General features: G+C 37.4%; 1 protein-coding gene across 1 annotated transcript in view; it reads right to left on the reverse strand.

Annotated features, from left to right (window-relative positions):
* Positions 1-1,307: 1,307 nt before the first annotated feature.
* SLC9C1 (solute carrier family 9 member C1) overlaps positions 1,308-27,348 on the reverse strand; it is a 107,707-nt gene continuing 81,666 nt past the window's right edge. Inside the window, exons 24-30 of the mRNA XM_043448877.1 lie at positions 27,043-27,216; positions 20,532-20,663; positions 20,215-20,400; positions 18,247-18,370; positions 12,354-12,478; positions 10,460-10,547; positions 1,308-1,402 (exon numbers count right to left, since the gene is read on the reverse strand). Coding sequence (XP_043304812.1) covers positions 1,308-1,402; positions 10,460-10,547; positions 12,354-12,478; positions 18,247-18,370; positions 20,215-20,400; positions 20,532-20,663; positions 27,043-27,216 — 924 coding nt within the window. The remainder of the gene's footprint in view (positions 1,403-10,459; positions 10,548-12,353; positions 12,479-18,246; positions 18,371-20,214; positions 20,401-20,531; positions 20,664-27,042; positions 27,217-27,348) is intronic.

Genomic DNA, 27,348 nt, shown 5'->3' on the forward strand with positions numbered 1-27,348 from the left:
CGAAGAGCTGACTCATTGGAAAAGACCCTGATGCTGGGAGGGATTGGGGGCAGGAGGAGAAGGGGACGACAGAGGATGAGATGGTTGGATGGCATTACTGACACAATGGACATGGGTTTGGGTGGGCTCTGGGAGTTGGTGATGGACAGGGAGGCCTGGCGTGCTGTGGTTCATGGGGTTGCAAAGAGTCAGAGATGACTGAGCGACTGAACTGAACTGAACTCATAATTGCCAAATAAAACCAAACCCTGGAAACAACCCAAGTAATCTCAAGTAGTAAATATCTAAACAAACTGTGTCACATTCACATGATGGGATTTGGCCCAGTAATAAAAAGGAATGGGCTACTAATATTATACTTTTTATAATGTATATTAAAAGGAGGAGAAGGGGACAACAGAGGATGAGATTGTCAGATGATATCACTGACTTGGTGGACTTGAGTTTGAATAAACTCTGGGAGATAGTGAAGGATAGGGAAGCCTGACATGCTGCAGTCCACGGGATCACAAAGAGTCAGACATGACTTAGGGACTGAGCAACAGCAACTAATATACAACAACATGGACGGATCGCAAATGAATGAGTGGAAGAGTCCAGTCTTAAAGCCTATCTTTTGTGACATTCAGGATGAGGCAAAACTGTAGGGACAGAAGACACACCAGTGGTGGCCAGGAGAAGGAGTAGGAGAAGGTTTGAACTTCTGGGACCAGGGAGTTTTTGGTGGTTGCTGTTCTGTATCTTGTGGTGGCTTGACTGTGTGCGTTAGGATTCACGGGGCTGTATACCCAAACGTGTGCATTTTACTGTATGTAAATTATACCTCAACAGAGAGAGATTAAAAACTGAAAGAAATTAACTTGGGGGCAGGAATCATGGATTTTTAAAGTTATTCTTATAGTTGGTGATTGGTTCTAGTTCGGTCACTTATCTGTTCCTTCACTCCTTCAGCAATTATATATTGAGCGCCTACCGTATGTTGATCACTGTGGATTCTGTGGTGAACAAAGCAGATATAAGCCTGCCCTCATGGACCTCCTTGTATTGCTTGTCCTGGAGTAATGTAGAAGTCATACCTGCAACAGAGGGCAGTGTGGGGAGGCAGCTCAGAAGAAGTCACGTTAGAGAAGCTGGGTATTAGTTGTATAACACCAGACCCATCACTCGTGCCCCCGGGGTGCTCTCCAGGCTGCCTCTGTGAGGGGTTTCCTGGAGCAATTTCTCACAAACTGACTGAGAGGTGGACAAGCAATCCAGGAATGTTTCTTCCAGGCCCCAGGGGGCCATCTTTTGAAAATTCAATCTCCTTAGAAGATAAGGCCCTCATCTCCCAGTTTTCCTGGGAGGAGAGGCGTCAAAGCTAGCTCCTGGTTCCACATGGCAAACCTACCCCCAGGTAAAACTGTAAGAGGAAATTTGCTCTTTTAAGGACAATCAGCAAGCATATTACCAAGTGAAGCCAGGATAACTAATGTGTGACAAATAATGCACTCCTCTTGTTTGAGGACTAGACATTATTTGTTCTGAAAAAAATGTTTATAACATTTTGAATTATTTTGGCTATATATTAATAAAAGGGCACGATTTCTTTAGTTTTGTAATCTCCTTAGTGGATAGCCAATGATCCTCATTACATTCTGGTTTAATATTTATTCAATATGCCAGCTTTCCCAGAGCACAGAGTACCTTATTCTTGATCTCCACCCTGAACTCCTTTCCGGGTGTGTTGAAGGTCAGCAACTGCAGTGACTAACGACTCAATCCTTGCAGAACCAGATGGCGAGGGATCTTTCGTCGGTGCTTTCCACTCCAGTCTGACTTTAGCTGCCAAGGCAGGTTAGAGGCCTTTTGGATGATAGTGATTCTTTGAACTTTTTCAGTTTCAAAAACTGGATGGTATAAATCTAGCTCTGCTAAGCTGCTAAGTCACGTTAGTCGTGTCCGACTCTTCGCGACCCCATGGACTGCAGCCCACCAGGCTCCTCCGTCCATGGGATTTCCCAGGCGAGAGCACTGGAGTGGGTTGCCTTTGCCTTCTCCAGATCCAGCTATAGGTAGTCCTTTTTAGACTTTGCGATTAGAGATAGGAGTTGGGAAAGCTATTTATGCCAAGCAAGATAATTTTGGAACATTTTATGACAGGAAAAGAACTGGTTTATTTAAGAATGCTTATAGAGTCAGGAATAAGATAACTTAGTTAAGACTTCACCATTCTTCTTTTCCTTCAAAAAGTCTCATAGAGAGAGTGAAGGCTGTGTGATGATAGGTTAATATTGAGACGTTTTCCTGAGTATAATTTTCTATTAACTTTTGGGTACAGATTATGAGTTGATTAGGAGTCCTGGCTAATGTCAGAGAGTTATGTGTTTGAAAACTATGACTGTTAATTGCTAATATTCCTCACTAAGGAGTTTTTAGCTGTTTTTATTTTTTAAATTTTTGTTGAAATGTAGTTTTTTACAGCGCGTTAGTTTCTGCTATACAGCAAAGTGACTCAGTTATACACACATATCTTTTTTTTATGAATTTTTTTTTGGTTGCACTGGGTCTTAGTTGTGGCATGTAGGATCTAGTTCCCTGACCAGGGATCAAACCCAGACCCTCTTGCATTGGGGCCACAGAGTCTTAACCACTGGACCACCAGGGAAGTCCCATATGTATATATATATATATATATATCCTTTTTCATCTTCTCTTCCATGATGGTTTATCACATGATATAGAGTATAGTTGCCTGTGCTATATAGTAAGACCTCGCATTTTCTTTATTCATCTATGGATGGACATTTAGGCTGTTTCCATGTCTTGTTTATTACAAATAGAGCTACTATGAACATAGGCATGCATATATCTTTTTGAGTTATAGTTTTGTCTGGGTATTTGCCAGGAGTGGACTTGCTGGATCACATGGCTACTTTATTTTTAGTTTTTCTAGAAACCTCTGTACTGTTTTCCATTGTAGCTGCACCAATTTATATTCCCAACAACAGTGTAAGAGGATTCCTTTTTCTCTGCACCTTCTTCAGCATTTGTCATTTGTAGACATTTTAATAATGGCAATTCTAGTTTTAAAAAGGAGGCAATAACACAGTTCCAACCCCTCTAAGTGAATCTGGGGCTGGAATTTTGCTATCTGGTGAAGGGATGTTAGCATATGACTTCCTGGTGGCAATAATACTACAAAGGATTATTTTTAATAATAAAGGAATGGTTTGGGAACAAAATGGGAATTTTTTCAGTTCACTGAGAGGGCTCCGACAATGTACCCAAGCAGGTGGATGGTATAGCACTCTTCTTTGTCACTATTTGGACTATTTTTTGAGAATGAATGACCCTTAGGAAGAATGTTCTTTTTTTCTGCAAAGTTTCCTATTTTTCTTCAGTAAGACTAACATGGAATATAGAAAATTAAGTTCTATACATGGGGAAAAAATACAAACTAGGCTTAAGCACTGTACAAGTTAAAAGCTAAGCCAAAAATAAAGTCCCAAAGGTGAAAAGACCAAGTAGAGTCCTTGTCTAAAAATATTAAAGGCAGACATGCAGGCTTCCTCTAGCCTTCCTCTAGGCTTCTAGTCCAGTGGAAATGAGCTCTGAGCACACTTCTCAGCCCAAAACCTGCACTGCATTCCTTCTGGTGAAGGAGGAGTTCTGGGCGCGCAACCATCACGTGATGCAGAGCAGGGTGGGTGTGCACCTTGCAAGGTGCTGAGTTTATTTCACATCCCAGTGCCTTGTCTAGGCTCCTTTCTCCACTTGGAGATGTTTCCACTCAAGGACATGTTCCTAGTCAGGCATTGACAATGACTAATATCTGTGGAGTATGTCCTTCTCTTCTCCAATGGCTTAGATTTCCAAAATAAAATCTAGAGAACTTAAAAAGCATTGTATAATTATTCTGAATTAATTTGGGGGATGTAAGTCCAAGTGTCATCATGTCTATCTGTGACTTTGAGTAATTTTCTGAATTCTTTAAGCTCCATTACTAGTGCCTACCGCCCACAGTTTGGGTAGTGATTGCCCAAGCTGAAATGAGGGCAAAGCTCTCAGGAGAGTGGCTAGTGCACACGACTCTCCCTTTCCGTGGTGACTGCTGTTGGACGGCCCCTCTCCCTCCTGGTGTCTGGTTCCAGATCAAGGGCTTCACTCTCTGTTGCCTTAACATTCCGGGCCTGTCACCACCTCCTCATTCATTCTGCTGACGTGGAGTGGCTTATCAGGTTGAATTTGGAAGCAGAATCTGGATGTTCTTGTTTGGCCCTTTCTTTCTGATTTCTTTCGGGAGTGATCTCACCCTTAGAAACCTTAGTTTTTGCTGTTCTCAGCTATGTGGTAAGCTTAATGACAAACGCTCACAGTAGTAAAACTGTCCAAATCTGGGGGTCAAAAGGCAACCATGTCTTGTAAGTCAATTCAGTCACTAATAAAGAGGTGTGTGTGTGGGGGAGGGCAGGGTGGGATATGTGTGTTTAAGGTTCTAATTACCTCAATCCTTTGTCTTAATTTTCTTGGTTCAGAGCTCAGGAAAGGGTACTCATTAATAAGATCCTTATGGTATTATGCTAAGTGAAATAAGTCAGACAGAGAAAGGCAAATACATATAACTTATATGTGGAATCTAAAAATAAAATGAGCTAGTGGCTATAAAAAAAAAGGAAACAGACTCTCAGATATAGAGAACAAAGCAGTGGTTACCAGTGAGGCGGGGGAGACGGGAGGGACAATATAGGGGTAGGGACCTAAGAGATACAAACTGTTATGTTTAAAAATACGTAAGCTACAATACAGGAAGTGTATGCAACATTTAACTAAAGATGCAATATAACCTTAAAAGTTGTGAATTACTATGATGTACACCTGTAACATACAATATCGTACATCAACTACATGTCAATAATAAAAATGTCCTTCAGATATTAAAACACCTGTCATGTAACTATCACTGGAAAAAAACTTGTTGAGGTTAGTTTTGGAGAGAAGTGATAGCGGTTTTTCTTTTCCTTTCTTTGATTCTTGGTTGTCCTAGGTCTTCGTTCTGCACGTGGGTGTCCCCTAGGTGCGGTGTGCAGGCTTTCCTTGTGGGGGCCTCTCTTGCCTTGGAACACAGGCTCTGGGCTCACAGGCTTCAGCACTTGGGGGCATGGGCCTGACTGCGCTGGGTGGCATGAGGAGTCCCCCAGACCAGGATCTGAACCCGCGTGCTCTGCATTGGCAGGTAGATTCCTAATCACCGGACCACCGGAGAAGTCTAAGAGCAGTTTGATTTGACTTTCCCAACAGCAACAAACCAAACTATCTCCTCCACAAGCACATTTTATGAATGGAATCTCTACACTTGGCTTCTTTGAAAAATGTGCCTACCACCAGTTGTAGCAAGAACTGAGTTTGGAATAACATTTCCCAACCCCTAGGTGGAGGCATGATCCCGAAGATATATATTTAAATTTTTATTAATTCTTCAGGTACTTATTTAGGACCTACCATACTGGAGGTGTATACGGTACAATCACTAATCACAGACTTGTTTTCAAATTTCTGCTCTGCCTCTTACCAGCTATGAGGTTTTCCACAAAGCACTCAATTCACTCTTTACTTATTTGTAAATTGGAAATAATAGTACCTACCTTATATGATTACTGTGAAGATTACATAAGTTTATAACTGTACAGCATTTGTTATTTAACAGCATACAGAAGCAATGCAATATCTCTTCACTGTTAAGATTATTTTAAAAAATCATGTACTGCCTATTGTAAATATAATCATGAACAAAATGGACACCAAAAGTTTTATTTAAGGCTGAGTTACATGGTTAAGTCTTTTTATGGTTAAATCCTTTAGAAAGGATTAAAGCCTTTCTATTAGCTATTTTAAATCATTGAGGGCTTCCAGGATGAGTGAAATGCAATGACACTTCACTGAGTGAATAACAAAAATCAACACTTGGTTCAAGAGCAACATTTAAAATACTTTTTAATAGCATTTAATTTTCATCAAGTGAATCAAACCATTTTTTTCTAAGAGTAATATACAAACTATCCAGGTAGCATAAGCTTATTTTCTGGTTCTAAACCTAAAACTTACTCTAAGATATTCTGGGATGTTTTAGATATTTTAAATCCAGGAAATTTTGCAAAAAAATATATATATATATATTTTGAATGAAACAGTTGCAAAGTCCAAACTTCTTTCAGTGTGGCACCAAGAATATCCACATAGGATTCAACTCAAACTTGCTCCCTCTTGAGGGAGGGAAGCGTGCTTCAGAAACAGGAGGCATCTCATGGCAGCAGGGCCAGGACATGTGACAGTCTTCTAAACAGCCTTGTCAATCATTTCTAAAAGAAATGGAAATGAAAGAAAGCAAACAAAGGCAAAAGAACTCTGGAATCTTTCAACATTGACCCACAACCCAGAATAGGATGTCCAGGAGGGTCAGTTTTATTCCCACCAGAAATATCAGGTCATTGTTAATGACACCAAGGAAGGAAGCTGAGCAAGTGAATGTGAATCACTTGTCATCATAAGGGGTGGTAGCATGATTTAAACTGGGAGTGTGAATCCAAGAAACCCCTGGGGTCTGTTGAACTGGGTGCGGTAGTTTACGGACTATCAGGAGGAGGGTTTACCATTGTGGGAATAACTGACTGGAGTCATTATCACTCACTGAGTTTTGGCTCTGGCTATTACCATCTGATGGCTCAGATGGTTAAGAATCTGCCTGCAATGCAGGAGACCAGGGTTCGATCCTTGGGTTGGGAAGATCCCCCAGCTGAAGGGGACGGCAACCTACTGCAGTATTCCTGCCTGGAGAATCCCGTGGACAGAGGGGCCTGGCGGGCTGCAGCTGCAAAGGGCGTGACACATTAAGCACTAACACGTTCACATTCCCTAACACCGTGGGCTTCTGAGTGTGACGTGCGGTGCAAACGACAGCAGACAGCTTTCAAGTAATTTATATTTGAATAATTCTTAATAATTCTACAATCATATTTTTCATTATGAGTAATCAGTTCAGTTCAGTTCATGAGCCCATGAACCACAGCACACCAGGCCTCCCTGTCCATCACCAACTCCCAGAGTCCACCCAAACCCATGTTAATCGAGTCGGTGATGTCATCGAACCATCTCATACTCTGTCGTCCCCTTCTCCTCCTGCCCCCAATTTTTCCCAGCATCAGGATCTTTTCCAATGAGTCAGCTCTTCACATCAGGTGGCCAAAGTACTGGAGTTTCAGCTTCAACATCAGTCCTTCCAACGAACACCCAGGACTGATCTCCTTCAGGATGGACTGGTTGGATCTCCTTGCAGTCCAAGGGCCTCTCAAGAGTCTTCTCCAACACCACAGTTCAAAAGCATCAATTCTTCAGTGCTCAGCTTTCTTTATAGTCCAATTCTCACATCCATACATGACCACTGGAAAAACCATAGCCTTGACTAGATGGACCTTTGTTGGCAAAGTAATGTCTCTGCTTTTTTATGCTATGTAGGTTGGTCATAACTTTCCTTCCAAGGAGTAAGCGTCTTTTAATTTCATGGCTGCAGTCACCATCTGCAGGGATTTTGGAGCCCAGAAAATTAAAGTCAGCCACTGTTTCCACTGTCTCCCCATCTATTTGCCATGGAGTGATGGGACCAGATGCCATGATCTTAGTTTTCTGAATGTTGAGCTTTAAGCAAACTTTTTCACTCTCCTTTTTCACTTTCATCAAGAGGCTCTTTAATTCTTCACTTTCTTCCATAAGGGTGGTGCCATCTGCATATCTGAGGTTATTAATATTTGTCCCGGCAATCTTGATTCCAGCCTGCGTTTCCTCCAGCCCAGCATTTCTCATGATGTACTCTGCATATAAGATAAATAAGCAGGGTGACAATATACAGCCTTGATGTACTCCTTTTCCTACTTGGAACCAGTCTGTTGTTCCATGTCCAGTTCTAACTGTTGCTTCCTGACCTGCATACAAGTTTCTCAAGAGGCAGGTCAGGTGGTCTGGTATGCCCATCTCTTTCAGAATTTTCCACTGTTTATTGTGATCCACACAGTCAAAGGCTTTGGCATAGTCATTAAAGCAGAAATAGATGTTTTTATGGAACTCTCTTGCTTTTTCAATGATCCAGCAGATGTTGCCAATTTGATCTCTGGTTCCTCTGCCTTTTCTAAAACCAGTTTGAACATCTGGAAGTTCATGGTTCACATATTGCTGAAGCCTGGCTTGGAGAATTTTAAGCATTACTTTACTAGCGTGTGAGATGAGTGCAATTGTGTGGTAGTTTGAGCATTCTTTGGCATTGCCTTTCTTTGGGATTGGAATGAAAACTGACCTTTTCCAGTCCTGTGGCCACTGCTGAGTTTTCCAAATTTGCTGGCATATTGAGTTCAGCACTTTCACAGCATCATCTTTCAGGATTTGAAATAGCTCAACTGGAATTCCATCACCTTCACTGGCTTTGTTTGTAGCGATGCTTCCTAAGGCCCACTTGACTTCACATTCCAGGATGTCTGGCTCTAGGAGAGTGATCACACCATCGTGATTATCTGGGTCGTGAAGATCTTTTTTGTACAGTTCTTCTGTGTATTCTTGCTACCTCTTCTTAATATCTTCTGCTTCTGTTAGGTCCCTACTATTTCTGTCCTTTATTGAGCCCATTTTTGCAAGAAATGTTCCCTTGGTATCTCTAATTTTCTTGAAGAGATCTCTAGTTTTTCCCATTCTATTGTTTTCCTCTATTTCTTTGCATTGATCGCTGAGGAAGGCTTTCTTATCTCTCCTTGTTATTCTTTGGACCTCTGCATTCAAATGGGTATCTCTTTCCTTTTCTCCTTTGCTTTTTGCTTCCCTTCTTTTCACAGCTATTTGTAAGGCCTCCTCAGACAGCCATTTTGCTTTTTTGCATTTCTTTTTCTTGGGGATGGTCTTGATCCCTGTCTCCTGTACAATGTCACGAACCTCTGTCCATAGTTCATCAGGCACTCTCTCTATCAGATCTAGTCCCTTAAATCTATTTCTCACTTCCACTGTAGAGTCATAATAAAACGACATAAAATAAGAGAGGTTAAATAAGACCATCCCTACTCTCCCTTTTCTTAATTACATCATTTGTATTTATCTTTTCTGGCCTTGTTTACACTAAACATTTTATATGTACAGTTTTGAATTCAGCTTTTACATTTTATGTTGGACTACTCAACCATAGTAGTACGACACTCCTTGTATTACGGATGTTCTGTAGTGAAATTATACATTTTTTCATTGTTGAACATTTTGGCTATTTAAATATTTTTGTCACTAGAAATAGTAGTGTATTAGACATTTTGCACATTTGTCTACTTGTATACCTTGTATTACTTTCTTTGGATTGATTTTCAGAAGAGAAATCACTGAGGCAAACTGTGTGAGCATTTTTATGACTTTTGTTGACAAATTGCTTATCTACCAGCTAAATATGAGAAAACAAGTATCATTCTATTTTCATTTATTTCAAAGGAAATAATTCTACCATTGAATAAAAATAGTTCTTTAAAAAATGTTAATACTTTGTTGTTTAGTTTTCCTTTTTTTATTTTCTCCACATTTTGGGTATTGTTTTTTTCCCTGAATTGGCTGTTCATAAGTTTGCTTGTTGGTATCATAGTGTTTTCCTCATCATTTTGTACACATTTTCCCCAGGTAAAGATATTCATTGTGTTGCAAATAATTCTTTCAAACACCTTTTACATGGTGTATTGTTAGCCTTTAAATCTATTTTAAAATATGATCTTTGTCATAGGAAGTGGTATTCAACAGTTAATGTTTTGGAAATGGAGATAAAAAATTTATCTGAAGGTCATATAAAGCACTTATAAACACAAATATTTCCCTAGAGACACGACATTTTGTACTGCCAACAGCTAGGTTGGTCTATTCATTGTTTCCTAAAAGTCTTGGTCTCTTCTGTCTTCTGTTCTAAGCATCAGCTTCTTTTCTCTGCAAAGACTTTGCTATGCTCAGTAGCTACCTGTTTCTTTTGAATTCATTTAACTGCAGTTGACAATGTCCACCGTGTTTCTTGGATTGTCATTTAATTGCCTTCTGTGTGGTAAGTTTTGTCTCCTTAACTAGAACATAAATTTTTGAACATGAAGTCATAGCTTATTGTCTGCTTATATCTTCCACATTACTTGGCTACTTGTAAAACAACCTACCAAACTGGGAGCAACTAGTGTTGCATGTGACATTAAATGGCAGAATATAGAGAGGGAACCATGAAACTATAGTTTCAGAAATTCAGATAAAGCAATCTCATTTTAAAATTAATTTTCCAAATTAGAATTTAGAATTAGTGCCAGTAGAAGAATCTTCTGGCTAATAGAAGGTGGTATAAGCGTATTTTCACACAAAGGCAAATAAACTGGCTTCCTTCTACATCTCCAGGAACAAGTATGCTCCCACTGATGTTGGGGAAACTGAACCAGCTTACCAGACTTCCATTCAGGCTTATTCGAGGCATTCTCATAGATGCTCTTATCCATCATGATCTTAGCAGTTGATTTTGTAGGCTCTTGATTCTAAAAATGGAGATAGGAGTTAAAGTCTGAGACTGTTAATAAGATTTAAAAAACAGAGTTGGTGTCGAATCTTGTCTGTAGATCAGGGGACCTACAGCTGGGACTCCTGGCAGAGGCAGCACTGTGTGGGGACCAAAATGCTCTGTAAGGAGCCACTTGATGTTGTGGCAGGCTTTCTAATGATGTAAACGTAAAGCCACAGTTCTGGGCTGGTGGTAATCAGGGAAAGGTTTGAGGGGAGAGGGAAGGGAGTTGGCTCAGAAACATAGCCAAGATTTAACATCAGGGAGAACAACATGTATTAAATAACAGAATTTGCTGATCTTCTCTGTATATCTAACTAGCTGATGTTTCTACCATTTAACGGGCTCTCACTTTCAAACTACTTGCTCTATGTTAACAACTCTCATGCAAATCATTTTCTTTTTAATTAAGTAAAAGCAGCAATTTGGGGCATTATGTACTGGGAGAGCGTTAGCTTTCCTGGCTTCTCCCTTCATTCCCCCAAATACGCTATTAAGATAAATCCTACAAGCTTGGCAGCCTACCAAGTCTAAGGAGAAAGATGGCTTAATCTGTAAGCTGGAAGGAGCCATCTTATATTTTATCTTAAGTGTCTTCCTCATCGTTTTTTGTTGTTGTTGTTGTTGTTGTTGTTTATTTATTAACTGTAATTTCCCTTTGTTATTTCCTAGTCTTCAGCAGAAACTATGTTTGGGAGAATTAGAGGAAGTGACTATATTCATGTGTTTTTGTTTTTTTTTTAAAGAAAGTTAATATGGAAAGTGCAAAAGACATTTGGAGAAGCAGTTTAAAATGTTAAGAAATGGTGTCAAATACTATGTAGTGTACTTCCTGTTTCTTTAATCTCCATAGCAGCACCATAGGTAAGTGACTTATTATTTTATCTGCTTTATAGACAGGGAAAATGATGCTAAGGCGGGTTGAGAAATTTGTTCAAGGTCACATGGCTAATTGTGATGGAATCAGGAAGCAAACCAGAGACTTTCATGCTACACCCCATGCTCTCAACCCCTATGCTATTGGGTCAGCAGTTTGAGGCAACGAGCAACAACTAGGGAGGGTTTGAGGAAAAGCTCCCGCAGGAAGACTCTGAAACTCAAGGATGAACTGAACTTCCTGCCTTTATGTAGAATGAGAACTTGTGTATTAAAGAAGAGGGTTGGGCTCCTCAAGACCTGAGAACTTGGACACATTTGAGTTAAAGACGAACATGAGAAAAACACCTTCAATGACCCTCATGGAACCTATGATAACCTTTCATTCAACATATACTCATGAGGCAAGTTTCAGGGGAGAAGGAGAATGTGTTTTGAGTTTGATGCCTTATGCTAATAGAGTAAGTGGGCTGAATCAATGTAAAACATCTTTGACAATCAAATATACAATTTTCTGATGTATTCATTTGTAGCAGATATTTCTCATATTCTGGGTATTATAATTAGCATCTCCTGGGACAATACTACCAGCTCGGAAAAGACTAGAAATAAAAATAAATTCTGTACTTTGCTTAGAACTCCATAAAATCCAATCTACAGGTAGGTTGATGGAGATCTAGTGAGGTCCAGGTAGGTTGATGGAGATCTAGTGAGGTCCAGTTGTCTCTAGATATTTTCAGGGGTCTGGTTCCAGGACAGCACTCCATCTTCCCACAAATACCAAAATCAAGGGATGCTCAAGTCCCTTATATAGAATGACATAGTTCAGTCAGGGCCCAGGAGCCACATGTTCTGTGTTCTAGGGTATGGAGAACTGACTGTATTTTCATTCTGTTTCTCAGTTTACCTGAGTGCATGTCTCTTCTTGAGAGAGATTTTCATGTGTTCCACTTTCACCTGCTTCAAATTGAGTATGTGTGTCTTCTGGAAGGGGATATTCACATGTTCTGGATTCAGCTCCTTCAGAAAAGACTGCATTAATTCAAACACTGAAACAAACAGCCATGTTAACTAGTCCAACTATCCAATTCAACCAAGTTCAAGTCACCGTGATCTGAAATTGGTGGCAATTTCAGTTGGTAGGAAATGGGGTCACTTTAAAAAAAGAGATTAAAAGTCTTTTATTATACAGATTGTGTAACAAATGTGCAGAAAGTTTGGAAAGTACAGAGACAAAATCATTTACTGTCCCGCCATCCCCAAAGCACTTTTATATTAATATGTGCTGAGCATGCCAGGTCCATTGTAAGTAATGGGGATGCATAAGAAAGCAAATGAGTGGTGATCTGTGCTCTCTTGGAGAAGACGGATCAGCAAACATACAAACAAAAAAATACATGATGGGAAAGTAGGACTGTGTGCATAATGGCCTATGGGAGCACATGGAAAGTACAGTTCTGTGAAGTTGGGATATATCAGTGATGCTGAGATTTAAGGAATAAGAAGTTAACTCCACAGAACGGGGAGATGTGGGGACAAGCACTTTTAGAGGGTTCTAGGCAGAAGGAAGAGAAGAAATGTGCAAAGGTTCAGGAATGAGAGACCACGAGGTCTCTCATATTATGTGAACCGTTAGCCGTTTGGTGTGGCCATGTTTTAGATTGTGGGGCGGGAAGATGGCTGACGAATGAGCAGATGGTGAGGTTTCCCATACTATGTCCTGTTTCTGCTAAATGTGAAGATCAGTGGGGACCCACGGAATGGCAGTGTTGTGTTCATCTGGATTCTAAGGTTTATAATTGTAATATAATAAAGACAAAATTTGTTTAAAATTAGCAAGACAATGTTGTATCAGTGCTACTTTTTCTTGATATGTATCATTGGTCTTTTCCAAGGTACTACCTGGGAAATTAATTGTTTAATGCTTATTAAGCATTCAATTGTGTTGGCTAATGTGTTAATTTAATTAACCATTCATTTATCATTAGACATTTTGATAACTTCTGACTTCTATTCTTATAAATAATGCTTAATTACCTTATTTTTTTCTTTTTAAAATTAATTTATTTTTTTATTGAAGGATAATTGCTTTACAGAATTTTGTTTTCTGCCAAACCTCAACATGAATCAGCCATAGGTATACATATACCCCTCCCTTCCGAACCTCCCTCCCATCTCCCTCCCAATCCCACCCCTCTAGGTTGATACAGAACCCCTGTTTGAGTTTCCTTAGCCATACAGCAAATTCCCATTGGCTATCTATTTTACATGTGGTAATGTAAGTTTCCATGTTACTCTTTCCATATATCTCACCCTCTCCTCCTCTCTCCCCATGTCCATAAATCTATTCTCTATGTCTGTTTCTCCATTGCTGCCCTGTAAATAAATTTCTTCAGTACCATTTTTCTAGATTCCATATATATGCATTAGAATATGATATTTATCTTTCTCTTTCTGACTTACTTCACTCTGTATAATAAGTTCTAGGTTCATCCATCTCATTAAAACTGATTCAAATGTGTTCCTTTTTATGGCTGAGTAATATTTCATTGTGTATATGTACCACAACTTCTTTATCCATTCATCTGTCGATGGACATCTAGGTTGCTTTCATGTTTTAGCTATTGCAAATAGTGCTGCAATGAACAATGGGATACATGGGTATTTTTCAATTGTGATTTCCTCAGAATATATGCCTAGGAGTGGGATTGCTGGGTCATATGGTGGTTTTATTCCTAGTTTTTTAAGGAATCTCCATACCTAGTTTTTTAAGGAATCTCTTCCTTACTGTCTTCCATACCATCTTCCATAGTGGCTGTATCAATTTATATTCCCACCAACAGTGTAAGAGCATCCCCTTTTCTCCACACTCTCTCCAGCATTTATTGTTTATAGACTTTTTGATGAAGGCCATTCTGACTGGTGCTAGATGATACCTCATTGTAGTTTTGATTTGCATTTCTCTGATAATGAGCAATGTTGAGCATCTTTTCATGTGTTTGTTTGTTAGCCATCTCTATGTCTTCAGAGAAATGTCTGTTTAGGTCTTTTTCCCACTTTTTGATTGGGTTGTTTGTTTTCCTGGTATTGAGTTGTATGAGCTGCTTGGATATTTTGGGAATTAATCCTTTGTCAGTTGTTTCATTTGCTATTATTTTCTCCCATTCTGAGGGTTGTCTTATCACCTTGCTTATAGTTTTCTTTGCTGTGCAAAAGCTTTTACATTTCATCAGGTCCTACTTGTTTACTTTTGTTTTTATTTCCATTACTCTAGGAGGTGGGTCATAGAGGATCTTGCTTTGATTTATGTCATTGAGTGTTCTGCCTATGTTTTCTTCTAAGAGTTTTATAGTTTCTGGTCTTACATTTAGGTCTTTAATCCATTTTGAGTTTATCTTTATGTATGTTGTTAGGAAGTGTTCTAATTTCATTCTTTCACATGTAGCTGTCCAGTTTTCCCAGCACCATTTATTGAAGAGGCTGTCTTTGCCCCATTGTATATTCTTGCCTCCTTTGTCAAAAATAAGGTACCCATAGGTGCATGGGTTTATTTCTGAGCTTTCTATCTTGTTCCATTGGTCTATATTTCTGTTTTTGTGCCAGTACCATACTGTCTTGATGACTGTAGCTTTGTAGTATAATCTGAAGTCAGGAAGGTTGATTCCTCCTGCTCCATTCTTCTTTCTCAAGACTGTTTTGGCTATTCAGGGTCTTTTATGTTTCCATATGAATTGTGAAATTTTTATTCTAGTTCTATAAAAAATATTGTTGGTAATTTGAGAGGGATCACATTGAATCTGTAGATAGCATTTGGTAGTATAGTAATTTTCACAATATTGATTCTTCCTACCCAGGAACATGGAATATCTCTCCATTTGTTTATGTCATCTTTGATTTCTTTCATTAGTGTCTTATAATTTTCTGTGTACAGTTCTTTTGTTTCCTTAGGTGAGTGTATTCTTAGGTATTTAATTCTTTTCATTGCAATGGTAAATGGGGTTGATTCCTTAATTGCTCTTTCTGATTTTTCATTGTTAGTATATAGAAATGCAAGTGATTTCTGTGTATTGATTTTGTATCCTACAACTTTACTAAATTCACTGATTAGCTCTAGTAATTTTCTGATACTATCTTCAGGGTTTTTTATGTCATGTCATCTGCAAACAGTGAGAACTTTACTTCTTTTCTGATCTGGATTCCTTTTATTTCTTTTTCTTCTCTGATTGCTGTAGCTAGGACTTCCAGAACTATGTTGAATAATAGTGGTGAAAGTGGACACCCTTGTCTTGTTCCCAATCTTAGGGGAATGCTTTCAATTTTTGAGCATTGAGAATAATGTTTGCCATAGGCGTATCATTTATGGCCTTTACTGTGTTGAGGTAGGTTCCTTCTGTGCCCATTTTTTGGAGTTTTAATCATAAATGGATGCTGAATTTTGTCAAAGGCTTTTTCTGCATGTATTGAGATTTTTATATGGTTTTTATCTTTCAATTTGTTAATATGGTGTATCACATTGATTGATTTGCTTATATTGAAGAATCCTTGCATCCCTGGAATAAATCCAACTTGATCATGGTGTATGAGCTTTTTCATGTGTTGCTGAATTCTGTTTGCTAAAATTTTGTTGAGGATTTTTGCATCTATATTCATCAGTGATATCAGCCTATAGTTTTCTTTTTTTGTCTTTGTCTGATTTTGGTATCAGGGTGATGGTGGCCTTGTAGAATGAGTTTGGAAGTGTTCCTTCCTCTGCAATTTTTTGAAAGAGTTTCAGGATAGGCATTAAGCTCTTCTCTAAATGTTTGATAGAATTCTCCTGTGAAGCCATCTGGTCCTGGGCTTTTGTCTTTTGGGAGATTTTTGATCACAGCTTCAATTTCAGTGCTTGTAATTGGGTTGTTCATAATTTCTATTTCTTCCTGGTTCAGTCTTGGAAAATCAAACTTTTCTAAGAATCTGTTCATTTCTTCCAGATTATCCATTTTATTGCCATATAGTTGTTCATAATAGTCTCTTATAATCCTTTGTATTTCTGCATTGTCTGTTGTACCTCTCCTTTTTCATTTCTAACTTTGCTGATTTGACTCTTCTCTCTTTTTTTCTTGATGAGTCTGGCTAATGGTTTGTCAATTTTGTTTATCTTCTCAGAGAACCAGCTTTAGTTTTATTAATCTTTACTATTGTACTGACATTTTGATAACTTCTAATTTTTATTCTTATAAATAATGCTTAATTATCTTAATTACTTTTTTGCTTTATTTATTTACAATAAATGTCTAGAAATTATATTATTAATTAATTTTTTTGAGATATAATTGACATATTTAGAAATTACATTATTTAAGCAAGGGATATAAATGCTTTTAGGGCTTTTGGAATCTTGTGATAAACTTATTTGATCAATTTGTACTGTGTCAAGATAAGAATGTATATCAGAAAAACTACATTTAAAGAAATTTTTGAATTTATTTTTAATTGGAGGATAATTGTTTTACAATGTTCTGTTGGTTTCTGCATTCAACATGAATCAGGCTTAAGTATACATACATACATTCTCTTAAACCTCTCTTCCACTCACTACATTTTTTGAGCTTTAGTCATTATAATTCTTTAAAAATCTCATGAATGAAATAGGCTAATATTTAATTTCTGTTTCTTTAAATATTAGTAGTGTTGAACTTTGTCTATATTTTGTTTTCAATAAAACTTTTCTTCCATGAACTGTCCTTTGTTAATCTCTTGATTGGTAATATTTTTATCAACACAGAATTTTAGAATTAATTTCTGTATTCTTAAATTTAGAACAATGTCTCCTTCAGAGAAATGAAAAATACTAAAGAATATTTATTCCAACCAGTCCATCCTAAAGGAGATCAGTCCTGGGTGTTCATTGGAAGGACTGATGCTGAAGCTGAAACTCCACTACTTTGGCCACCACATGCGAAGAGTTGACTCATTGGAAAAGACCCTGATGCTGGGAGGGATTGGGGGCAGGAGGAGAAGGGGACGACAGAGGATGAGATGGCTGGATGGCATCACCGACTCAATGGACAAGAGTTTGAGGAAACTCTGGGAGTTGGTGACGGACAGGGAGGCCTGGCGTGCTGCGATTCATGGGGTCGCAAAGAGTCAGACACGACTGAGCAATTGAACTGAACTGAAATGACTGATTCCATAATTCAAATATAACTCAATTTTTAAAACTATCTCAAATTTATTTTCCAAATTTTAATTAATAGCTTATAGCAGTTATTAAATAATCATATATATTATGATTCAGTTTCATTCATGCAAAATTTGTATGGAGAATAGGCTTATAATAAGGTTATTTATTTGCCTGGAGAATCCCAGGGATGGGGTCACACAGAGTCGGACATGACTGAAGTGACTTAGCAGCAGCAGCAAGGTTATTTATTCAGTTCTATGATTTATATCTCTGTTATTCAGACAACACAACAACATTTTCATTATTACTGCTATATAAAATATTTTAACTTTTGGAAAGAACTAGAAATTTCCTCATCAATCTTTTCTTCATATTATTTTTATATATTTATAACATTTATAATATATGATACCTATTATAATTATGTATTTATTTTATAGATTAAATATAGAATAATTTCTAACTATAACTTAGATATTCTCAGTCATAATTCACATATTGGATATCAAATATGGCAGTTAAAAGGATTCCTCAATACTTTAGGCAGAGTGCATGCAAGTTTCCAAATACTATAGGACTATTTCATAAAAGAAAAATAAGTTCCCAATTATTCAAAGAATTCTAACTTACATACCTGATGTTGTTGGATCAGCTGGTTTATGTGACGCTATATACTTTCTAGTCTTCCACCTGAATCTTTTCGAATAAATCGAAGTTCGAACAATTGTTACCTTTGTGAAATCTTCAGTGCCTTGTATCTGAAAGTCAACAGATTACAAGATAATTTCTAAGTAAAAACCTAACAAATGTTCTCTAGTAAGCTACTATCTCAGACCCTCTCTAAATATCTGGGCCTGAAAATTGACATTGTAAATAGATATTGAAGTGAAGTGAAGTGAAAGTTGCTCAGTTCTGTCCGACTCTTGCAACCCCATGGACTGTACAGTCCATGGAATTCTCCAGGCCAGAATACTGGAGGTGGGTAGCCTTTCCCTTCTTCAGCGGATCTTCCCAACCCAGGGATTGAACGCAGGTGTCCCGCATTGCAGGTGGATTCTTTACCATCTGAGCCACCAGGGAAGCCCAAATAGACATTAGATATAGCTAAATACTTGGATATGTTAGTTTTGTGAAAGTCAATATTCTATATACTCTCACTGATTTTAAATTATTTTGTCCATTTTTATTACAAATGAGAAAAATAGTGAAGACTTAATCATCCATGACCCTTTAAAATATCACCCAGAGTATTTTTCTATGTGGCAGAAAGAAAGTCTGAATGTCAATGGATTTCAAGACATCTTCCAATCCAAACCCACAGTGAGGAGAGCCTTATGCCCAGGACAGTAGACAGAGTTGGGCAGGTTTGGGCTGCCTAAAGAATTCCTTTCTTGGTTATCTAAATTCCCAACCCAGCATCCCTAACTAAGTTCTATTATTACATATTCAGGAATAGCGGTAGGGAGTACCATAGTTAAAAATAGTGTTTCACTTCCTCTCACTGGCTATCAGATTAGTGGTATCCACGTGGAAAATTTTCTTATGACCATTTCTCAGCTCAAGATTCCTCTTACCTCCAACATATTTTTCTTGTGTCTCATATTTACCTTTTAAGCACTTCTATCATAGCTGTAAACATTCATGTATCTATTTTTATATATTCCTTTTTGCTTGGTTGAGAGATCTCTTGAGGGCAAGTTGCAAGACTCATTTGTTTTGATCAGTTTAGCATCTAGCACTGTTTCTGTCATAGTTGCCTAAAAATATGCTTACTTTAATTAACTCTAGGTCTCTCTTTCAATTTACTTTCTTTAGAAGTATTTTATGTGTCCTCTGATTCCCCCAGACATGTGCCTCTCTTACTCTACCCTGGTACACACACACACACACACACAAACACACACATATACTATGATATTCCTTCATTCTCTCTTTCTTCTCACGGCACAGCTTTTCATTGTAATTGGGCTTCCCTGGAGGCTCAGACAGTAAAGAAACTGCTTGCAATGCAGGAGACCCAGGTCCTGGAGACGGGAATGGCTACCCACTCCAGTATTCTTGCCTGGAGAATCCCATGGACAGAGGAGCCTGGTGGGCTACATCCACGGGGTTGCAAAGAGTTGGACACAACTGAACAACTAAGCACACACGTAACTCAACAGCTTAATATGAGAAGGTCCTTTATTTTTACACTCACTTTCAAAGTAGCTGAAGAAATAACCAGTAATACTCAACTTCAGCTTAGGACTGAAAGAACCTTTTTACAGTACTGTTGATATAATCCAGAGAGAGTAGTCCTGAAATATGTACATGAACTGAATGGGTCCTCTTTTGCTATTTACAATTGCACCAAAATCTAACTGTGGCCAAAATGTATAACTTGGCCTGATTCATTGATAGTGAATAGGAACAGTTTGGTGTTTGGGCTACCCAGTGCTAAAGCAATCAATGAACTTGGAGTGTGTATGCTGTGCATGCCTTCATGGAGTGGTAGGGGAATGGGAGAGAATGGGAAGGTGGAAAAGTGACACTCTTTCTACTATTAACTCATTGTTGGACAAACGGAATATTGACCTGAAGATATGAATCAGTATTTCTTTACCTGATGACATGTTATAGGAATTAAGAAAGGAGCCTTATAAGCTTTTCGTAACTGACAATCTTCCACAGCTCCATGGATGAGGATGACATAAATTACTGTTTCATCATATATATCAGTTTTGGTGTTCTTTGGTATATCTTTTACATAAATGTTACTGAGTTTTAATTGCATCTTGTAATTCCAATCCTAAGAAAAATACAATTTTGTAGTCTATTGTTTATAAAGATTAATATAAATTCCTAAATAGTTAATTTCTAACAATACTTTAGTTCATTTTCATTCAGAGAGAAGGACAATTTCACATAAGCACCTCTTACCTCATAAGATAAATGTTCCCTGATTTTTTTGGCAGTAATAGAAAGTCCAAGTTTTAGCCACATTCTGTATTCAATGTGAGGACAAAATTTTTCAAAAGCTTCATACAAGTAATTTTTGGGGATAAAACATGTCTGGAAAAAAGAGGATATCAACTTACTATTTCATTCTGTGCATTCATGATTCAATGAAATGAGATTTTCTCTTATATACATGTAACATTAAAGCTAATAATATTTAAATTATGCAGATTCATTTTATTGCCTGGAAACCTAATAAACGTATCTATTTAGTAAATATTTGTACACTATTGTCATATACTAAGTATTGAAAGGCTGTATGATTTAATGAGACTTCATTATTCTTATAGATTCTGAAAAAATAGAAAACAAAGAATCAAAGATCATTTAACCCTTTAAACTAAAGACATAAGTATTTCTAAAAACATTATTTGGGGGGAGCAAATGTTTTGGTCAGTAATAAAATTCTGATGCTAACAATAATTAGACTACTGACTCTTAGGAATAAGCTTCTATGAAGACACAAGAGACTGTGTTTGTTGGTTTTAAATTCTCTCGGTAAGCAGCTATGAGTAGATTTGCTGGGTAATATAGTAATGTGTATTTATAATAAACTGCTAAACTGTTTTCAGATGAGGCTGTAATATTTACCATTTAACTAGCCATGTATGAGAATTTCAGTTGCTTAACATCCTTGCTAATACTGTGTGTTCAACTTATGTATTTTTAGCCAATGTAGTATGTATACAGGGATACCTTATCATGATTTTAATTTGTGTTTCCCTGAGCACTAATGATATTGAGCATCTTCTTCATATGTTTATGGGCCATTTGTATATTTTATGAAGTATCTGTTCAAATCCATTGCCCAATTTTAAATCCTGAAGCATAGTTGATTTACAATATTTTATTAGTTTTAGGTGTGATAGTGATCCAATATTATTATAGATTATACTCCATTTAAAGTTATTACAAAGTATTGACTCTATTGCCTGTGCTGTACAATATATCCTTCACACGTGGTGACTTGTACCTCTTAAGCCCCAAGCGAGAATACTGAAGTGGGTGCCCTATTTTGTCCTGCTCCCTTCCTCTCCCTGCTGATAACCACTACTTTGTTTTCCATTTCTGTAAATCTGTTTCCGTTTTGTCATATTAACTTGTTTTATTTTTTAGATTCCACATAAAAGTAATAACTTACAGTACTTGTCTTTCTCTGTCTTCCTATAATTTCATTAAATATAATACCCTCCAAGTCCATCCATGTTGTCACAAATAGCATAATTTCATTCTTTTTCATTTAGTAATACTATATATATATATATGTGTGTGTGTGTGTGTGTGTATATATATATATCTCAAATCTTCTTTATCCATTCATTTGTTGATGGATATTTCGGTTGCTTTCACATCCTGGCTGTTATAAATAATACTACTGTGAATATGGGGGAACATGGATCTTTTCAAATTCATGTTTTTATTTTCTTCACATACCTAGCTAAGAGCAGAATTCCTGCATCATATGATAGCTCTATATTCAGTTTTTTTGAGCAACCTCCATACTGTTTTTCAAAGTGGCACAAATTTACATTCCTGCCGACAGTGTAGGTTGATGGTGGTGTTGTTTAGTCACTAAGTCATGTCTGACTCTTTTGTGACCCCATGGTCTGCAGCCTGCCAGGCTCCTCTGTCCATGGGATTTCCCAAGTAAGAATACTGGAGTGGGTTGGCACTTCCTTCTTCAGGGGATCTTCCTGACCCAAGGCTCAAACCTGTGTCTCTGGCATTGGCAGGTGGATTATTTACTACTGAGCCACCAGGGAGACCTCAGAGGGTTCCCTTCATCCACATCCTCACCAATATTTGTTATTTGTAGACTTTCTGATGACAGCCATTGTGACACAGGTGATAACTCACTGTGATATTGATTTGCATTTCTCTGATATTTACCAATGATGAGCATCTTTTCATGTGCCTGTTGACCTTCTGTATATCTTATTTGGAAAAATATCTATTCAGGTCTCTGCCCACTATGTAATTGAGTTGTTTTGATATTGAGTTGTATGAGCTGTTTATGTGGTTTGGATATTAATCTGTTATTGGTCATGCAATCTGAAAATATTTTCTACTGATCAATAGGATGCCTTTTTATTTTGTCAATGGTTTCCTTTTCCACAGAAAGGCTTTTAAGATTAATTAGGTACCATTTGCTTGTTTTTGCATTTGTTTCCTTTGTCTTAGGAGACATATCAAAAAAATATTGCTATGGTTTATGTCAAAGAGTGTTCTGCCTACGATCCCTTCTAGAGTTTACAGTTTACAGCCTTACATTTAGGTCTTTAATTCACTTTCAATTTTGTATTTCATGTGAGAAAAAGTTATAATTTCATTCTTTTACATGTAGCTGTCCAGTTTTCCCAGCAACACATTGAAGAGCCTGTATTTTCTCCATTATATATTTTTGCCTTGATTTAGATTAGTTGACCACAAGTACGTAGGTTTATTTCTGGATTCTCTGTCATGTTCCATTAATCTGTGTCTCCTTTGCCTTTAGCTTCTCTTCTTTTCTCAGCTATTTGTAAGGCCCCCTCAGACAACCATTTTGCCTTTTTGAATTTCTTTTTCTTGGGGATGGTCTTGATCACTGCCTTCTGTACAATGTCACAAACCTCCATCCATAGTTCTTCAGGCACTCTGTCTATCAGATCTAATCCCTTGAATCTATTTGTCACTTCCACTGTATAATCGTAAGGGATTTGATTTAGGTCATACCTGAATGGTCTAGTGGTTTTCCCTACTTTCTTCAATTTAAGTGTGAATTTGGCAATAAGGAGTTCATGATCTGAGTCACAGTCAGCTCCTGGTCTTGTTTTTGCTGACTGTATAGAACCTCTCCATCTTTGGCTGCAAAGAATATAATCAGTCTGATTTTGGTATTGACCATCTGGTGATGTCCATGTGTAGAGTCTTCTCTTGTGTTGTTGGAAGAGGGTGTTTGCTATGACCAGTGTGTTTGCTTGGCAAAACTCTGTTAGACTTTGCCCTGCTTCATTTTGTACTCTAAGGCCAAATTTACATATTACCCCAGGTGTCTCTTTCCTTCCTACTTTTGCATTCCAGGCCCCCATGATGAAAAGGACATTTTCTTCGGGTGTTAGTTCTAGAAGGTTTTGTAGGTCTTCATAGAACTGTTCAACTTCATCTTCTTCAGCTTTATTGGTTGGGGCATAGACTTGGATTACTGTGATATTGAATGGTTTGCCTTGAAAATGAACAGAGATCATTCTGTCATTTTTGAGATTGGACCCAAGTACTGAATTTTGGACTCTTTTGTTGACCATGATGGCTACTCCATTTCTTCTAAGGAATTCTTGCTCACAGTAGAAGATATAATGGACATCTGAATTAAAATTGCCCATTCTAGTCCATTTTAGTTCACTAATTTCTAACATGTCAATGTTCACTCTTGCCATCTTCTGTTTGACCACTTCTAATTTACCTTGATTCATGGACCTAACATTCCTAATAAATCAATACTTTGTTTCAAAGTTTATATTCCTGATGTGAGTATTGATACAAAGCTTTCTTATTTATATTTGCATGAAATATTTTTTCCCATCCCTTCACTTTCAGTCTGTGTATATCTTTAGCTCTGAAGTGAGTCTCTGGTAATCAGCACTGTTTTTTATTCAATTACCTAACCTATATCTTCTGACTGGAGCATTTAGCCTATTGACATTTAAAATGATTACTGATAGGTGTGTGCGTATTGCCACTTGTTTCCTGGTTGTTTTTGCAGTTCTTCTCTGTCCCTTTCTCCTTTTTTAGTTCCTTCCTTTGTGGTTTGATGATTTTCTTTAGAGGTACACTTTGTTCCTTTCTCCTCTAGCTTTATGTGTGTCTATTGTAGGTTTTTGACTTGTGGTTACCATCACGTTCATATATGTTAACCTGTAACTAGATCTACTTGTTTTAAACAGATAGTCATTTAAGTTCAAACATATCCTAAAATTACTTTCTTTACTCTCTTCTCCCAGGTTTTATGTCTTTGATGTCATATCCCTAACTATTTATTCTAGTCCTAGTTGATGTTACAATTTTTTTGTCTTTTAATCTTGTAATAACTTAATTGACTGATCCACAGGCTTTACTATATATTTGCCTTTATTAGTGGGTTATTTTTCCTTTCTGGACCTTTTTACTGCCATCCCCAAACTACTCTTTTTAATTCTAAAATTTTCATTGGATTCTTCAATATTTCCTGTGTCTTCTTTCATAAAGATTACATTTTTCTTTAGTTGCTTGTACATGTTTCATTTTAGTCCTTTGAATCTCTTCTTAGCTCCTTAGTGTCTTCATTTAGTCCATAGTCTGGGTAATTTCAGTGTTGTTCCACTCCCCTTTTCCACATTCAGGGTCACATTTTCATGCCTCTTTGCTTGCTTAGTAATTCATGATTCCTGAAGATAAATTGTTGATATTCCAGATTCTGTTATCTTCCTGTGATCATTGTTGATGTTTGTTGCAGTAGACCCCTTCATTTACTGTCTGATGACCTTGATTTTGTATAGGTTGTGTTTTATGATTTGTTTTGTTTAATCAGTAGAAAACTCTAGGCATTTTCATGATTGTGTAACTTAACCTCCAAACAAGTCTGCCAGGGCTTGCTCTCAGGCTTGTTTTAGTAAATTTAGAGATAGTCTTACTAGGCCATGATATTTGCTCTTAAGGTGTATTCCTTCTGGTTGCTCACCTGTATGCCAGAGGTTTTAAAAAGTGTCTCCTTTCTATCAAGACAGAATCTTAAAATATCTCAAATCCCTGACACTCCTTGACTTTTAACATCTCTGTTTCATTCTTAGCAATCTGGTAATTTAGTTTTGTCTTACCTTGTGCATTTGCAGCCTGTCCCTCAACCAACGAATTGTGGACCATAGATTCCTCAGGTCTCCCTCTGTGAACTCTGATCCTATGCCCTGCTCTACAGATTCCAATCTTCTTTAGCTGCCACAGTTTCTAACCTCTCCCATCTCAGCTCAGCAGGATCATTATTTTCCACTTGGATTCTTAGTGAACTGTGGTCAGAAACTGCCCCAGTCAGAGAGTGAAGGTGGATGTGGAGCTTATCTCGTGAGTTTCTCTTCTCTTGAGGTTTCCAGACTCAACACGTCCTGTTTTCCAATGGTTGAAAATATTTGCCTCATATATTTTGTCAAGTTATGGTTATTTATGGTAAGTGTGCCACTGTATTCTCAGTAACTTCTTTATATCCAGAAGCAAAAGGCCAGAGTATTTTTATGCAAATGTCAGATATCATATAATTTCTCTTATAAATATTCTAATATGCATTGTTGAATGATAGAGACAAAATTTCCTTTGCCTTCTTCTTCCTTTCCTTCCTCTTCCCTTTTCATTCCTTTGGTTTGTTAAAAAATAAATGGGTTATTGGCCTGTTGACATCCCACAGTCTAGATTTAGCTAATCATCCTCTCTTGGTGTTGGTTAACTTGTTTCCTGAATTTTCTGTAAACTGGTTGGACCTAGAGGCTCCAGGTTTCTCTTTCCTGCGCAAGAAGAGTCCAGGGTGCCAGCACTCCTGTTGCATCAGATTGTGACGCACGCGGTGCCCAGTTGCCATTGTGTTAGTGATGCCAGGATTGCCCGCAGGTGACGTTAGTGTGGTTTCCATTGCAAACTGTTCCACTAACATTCCACTTGGCAGTCTTAGTATCAATCGGTGGTTATTGCATAGGTCCATTATTTCATTAGGGCTGGCTAAATGGAGATATTTTAATTCTTTTATTCTACATTTATTGGCTTGAATTCTTCTACACAGAACAATTTTCCTCTTTTTTTTTTTTTTTGTAGTTTCCTTGAAAGAGTTCATAGAGGAAAGGCAGGATAAATGTTTAATTATTTCTTTTTTAAAATAAGCAATCCATTTTCAGAGATATAAGTTGATATCCTAGCGATCTTTTTAAAATAAAAAACTTGATACCATTATCAACTTATGAACTTCTATGTTTGTGGTTTTATTGTTTACAGTCACTGTTCTTTGTGAATTCACATTAGGCCAGTGAGAGCCCCTGTTGCTTTGAGGATTTTGTTGTGACTTGTGTGTCAGAAACTTCTGTTCACTGTGCTCAACTTTCTATTAATAAATCCCAGCTCTTTGACTTTTTCCCTTCTTTACCCTCCAAATTATGGTATTCACATTTAACATATCCCATCTAATTTCCCATGGGACATCTCACATAACCAGTTTTTCTGGTTAAATCCTTGTTCCAATACGGTAGATTAACTTTTGCAAGCCATTTTTGCTAAGACACTACATTGTGTACATAAGATTCTGTAACAAGTTTTATTTATTATTCCTATTTCTTAAAATATGTTCACTAGACTACAAACATAAACAAATACAAAAATAACTTTAAATTTGGTACTAGATATTTAATAAGCTATAATAATAAGACATAAGGTGACATTTTCTGACCTCTACTACTGTTTTGCAGGTGGCAGAATATTTCATGGGTGCATTAGTCAAGCAGTTTAGCTCTCCTATCACTGCCCCACTGATCACAAAGTCTGTATAAGTTATCTGGTAATCTTTCTCCTCTGACTCCCAGATTATTTGATCAATTCCCAAACCTGGCTTTGATCTTTGAAGCTGTTCAAGAACAAAGAAAGAAAGAAAAAACAAATACATGAACCAGTTAACTTACCAAAACTATTTGATTTATGGCTTTTCCCTTTGTCTAACAATTTTAAATACTTGCACATTGCCTGAAAATATGTATTA

The sequence above is a fragment of the Cervus canadensis genome, chromosome 27, assembly GCF_019320065.1.
Source record: "Cervus canadensis isolate Bull #8, Minnesota chromosome 27, ASM1932006v1, whole genome shotgun sequence".
NCBI classification, from domain to species: domain Eukaryota; kingdom Metazoa; phylum Chordata; class Mammalia; order Artiodactyla; family Cervidae; genus Cervus; species Cervus canadensis.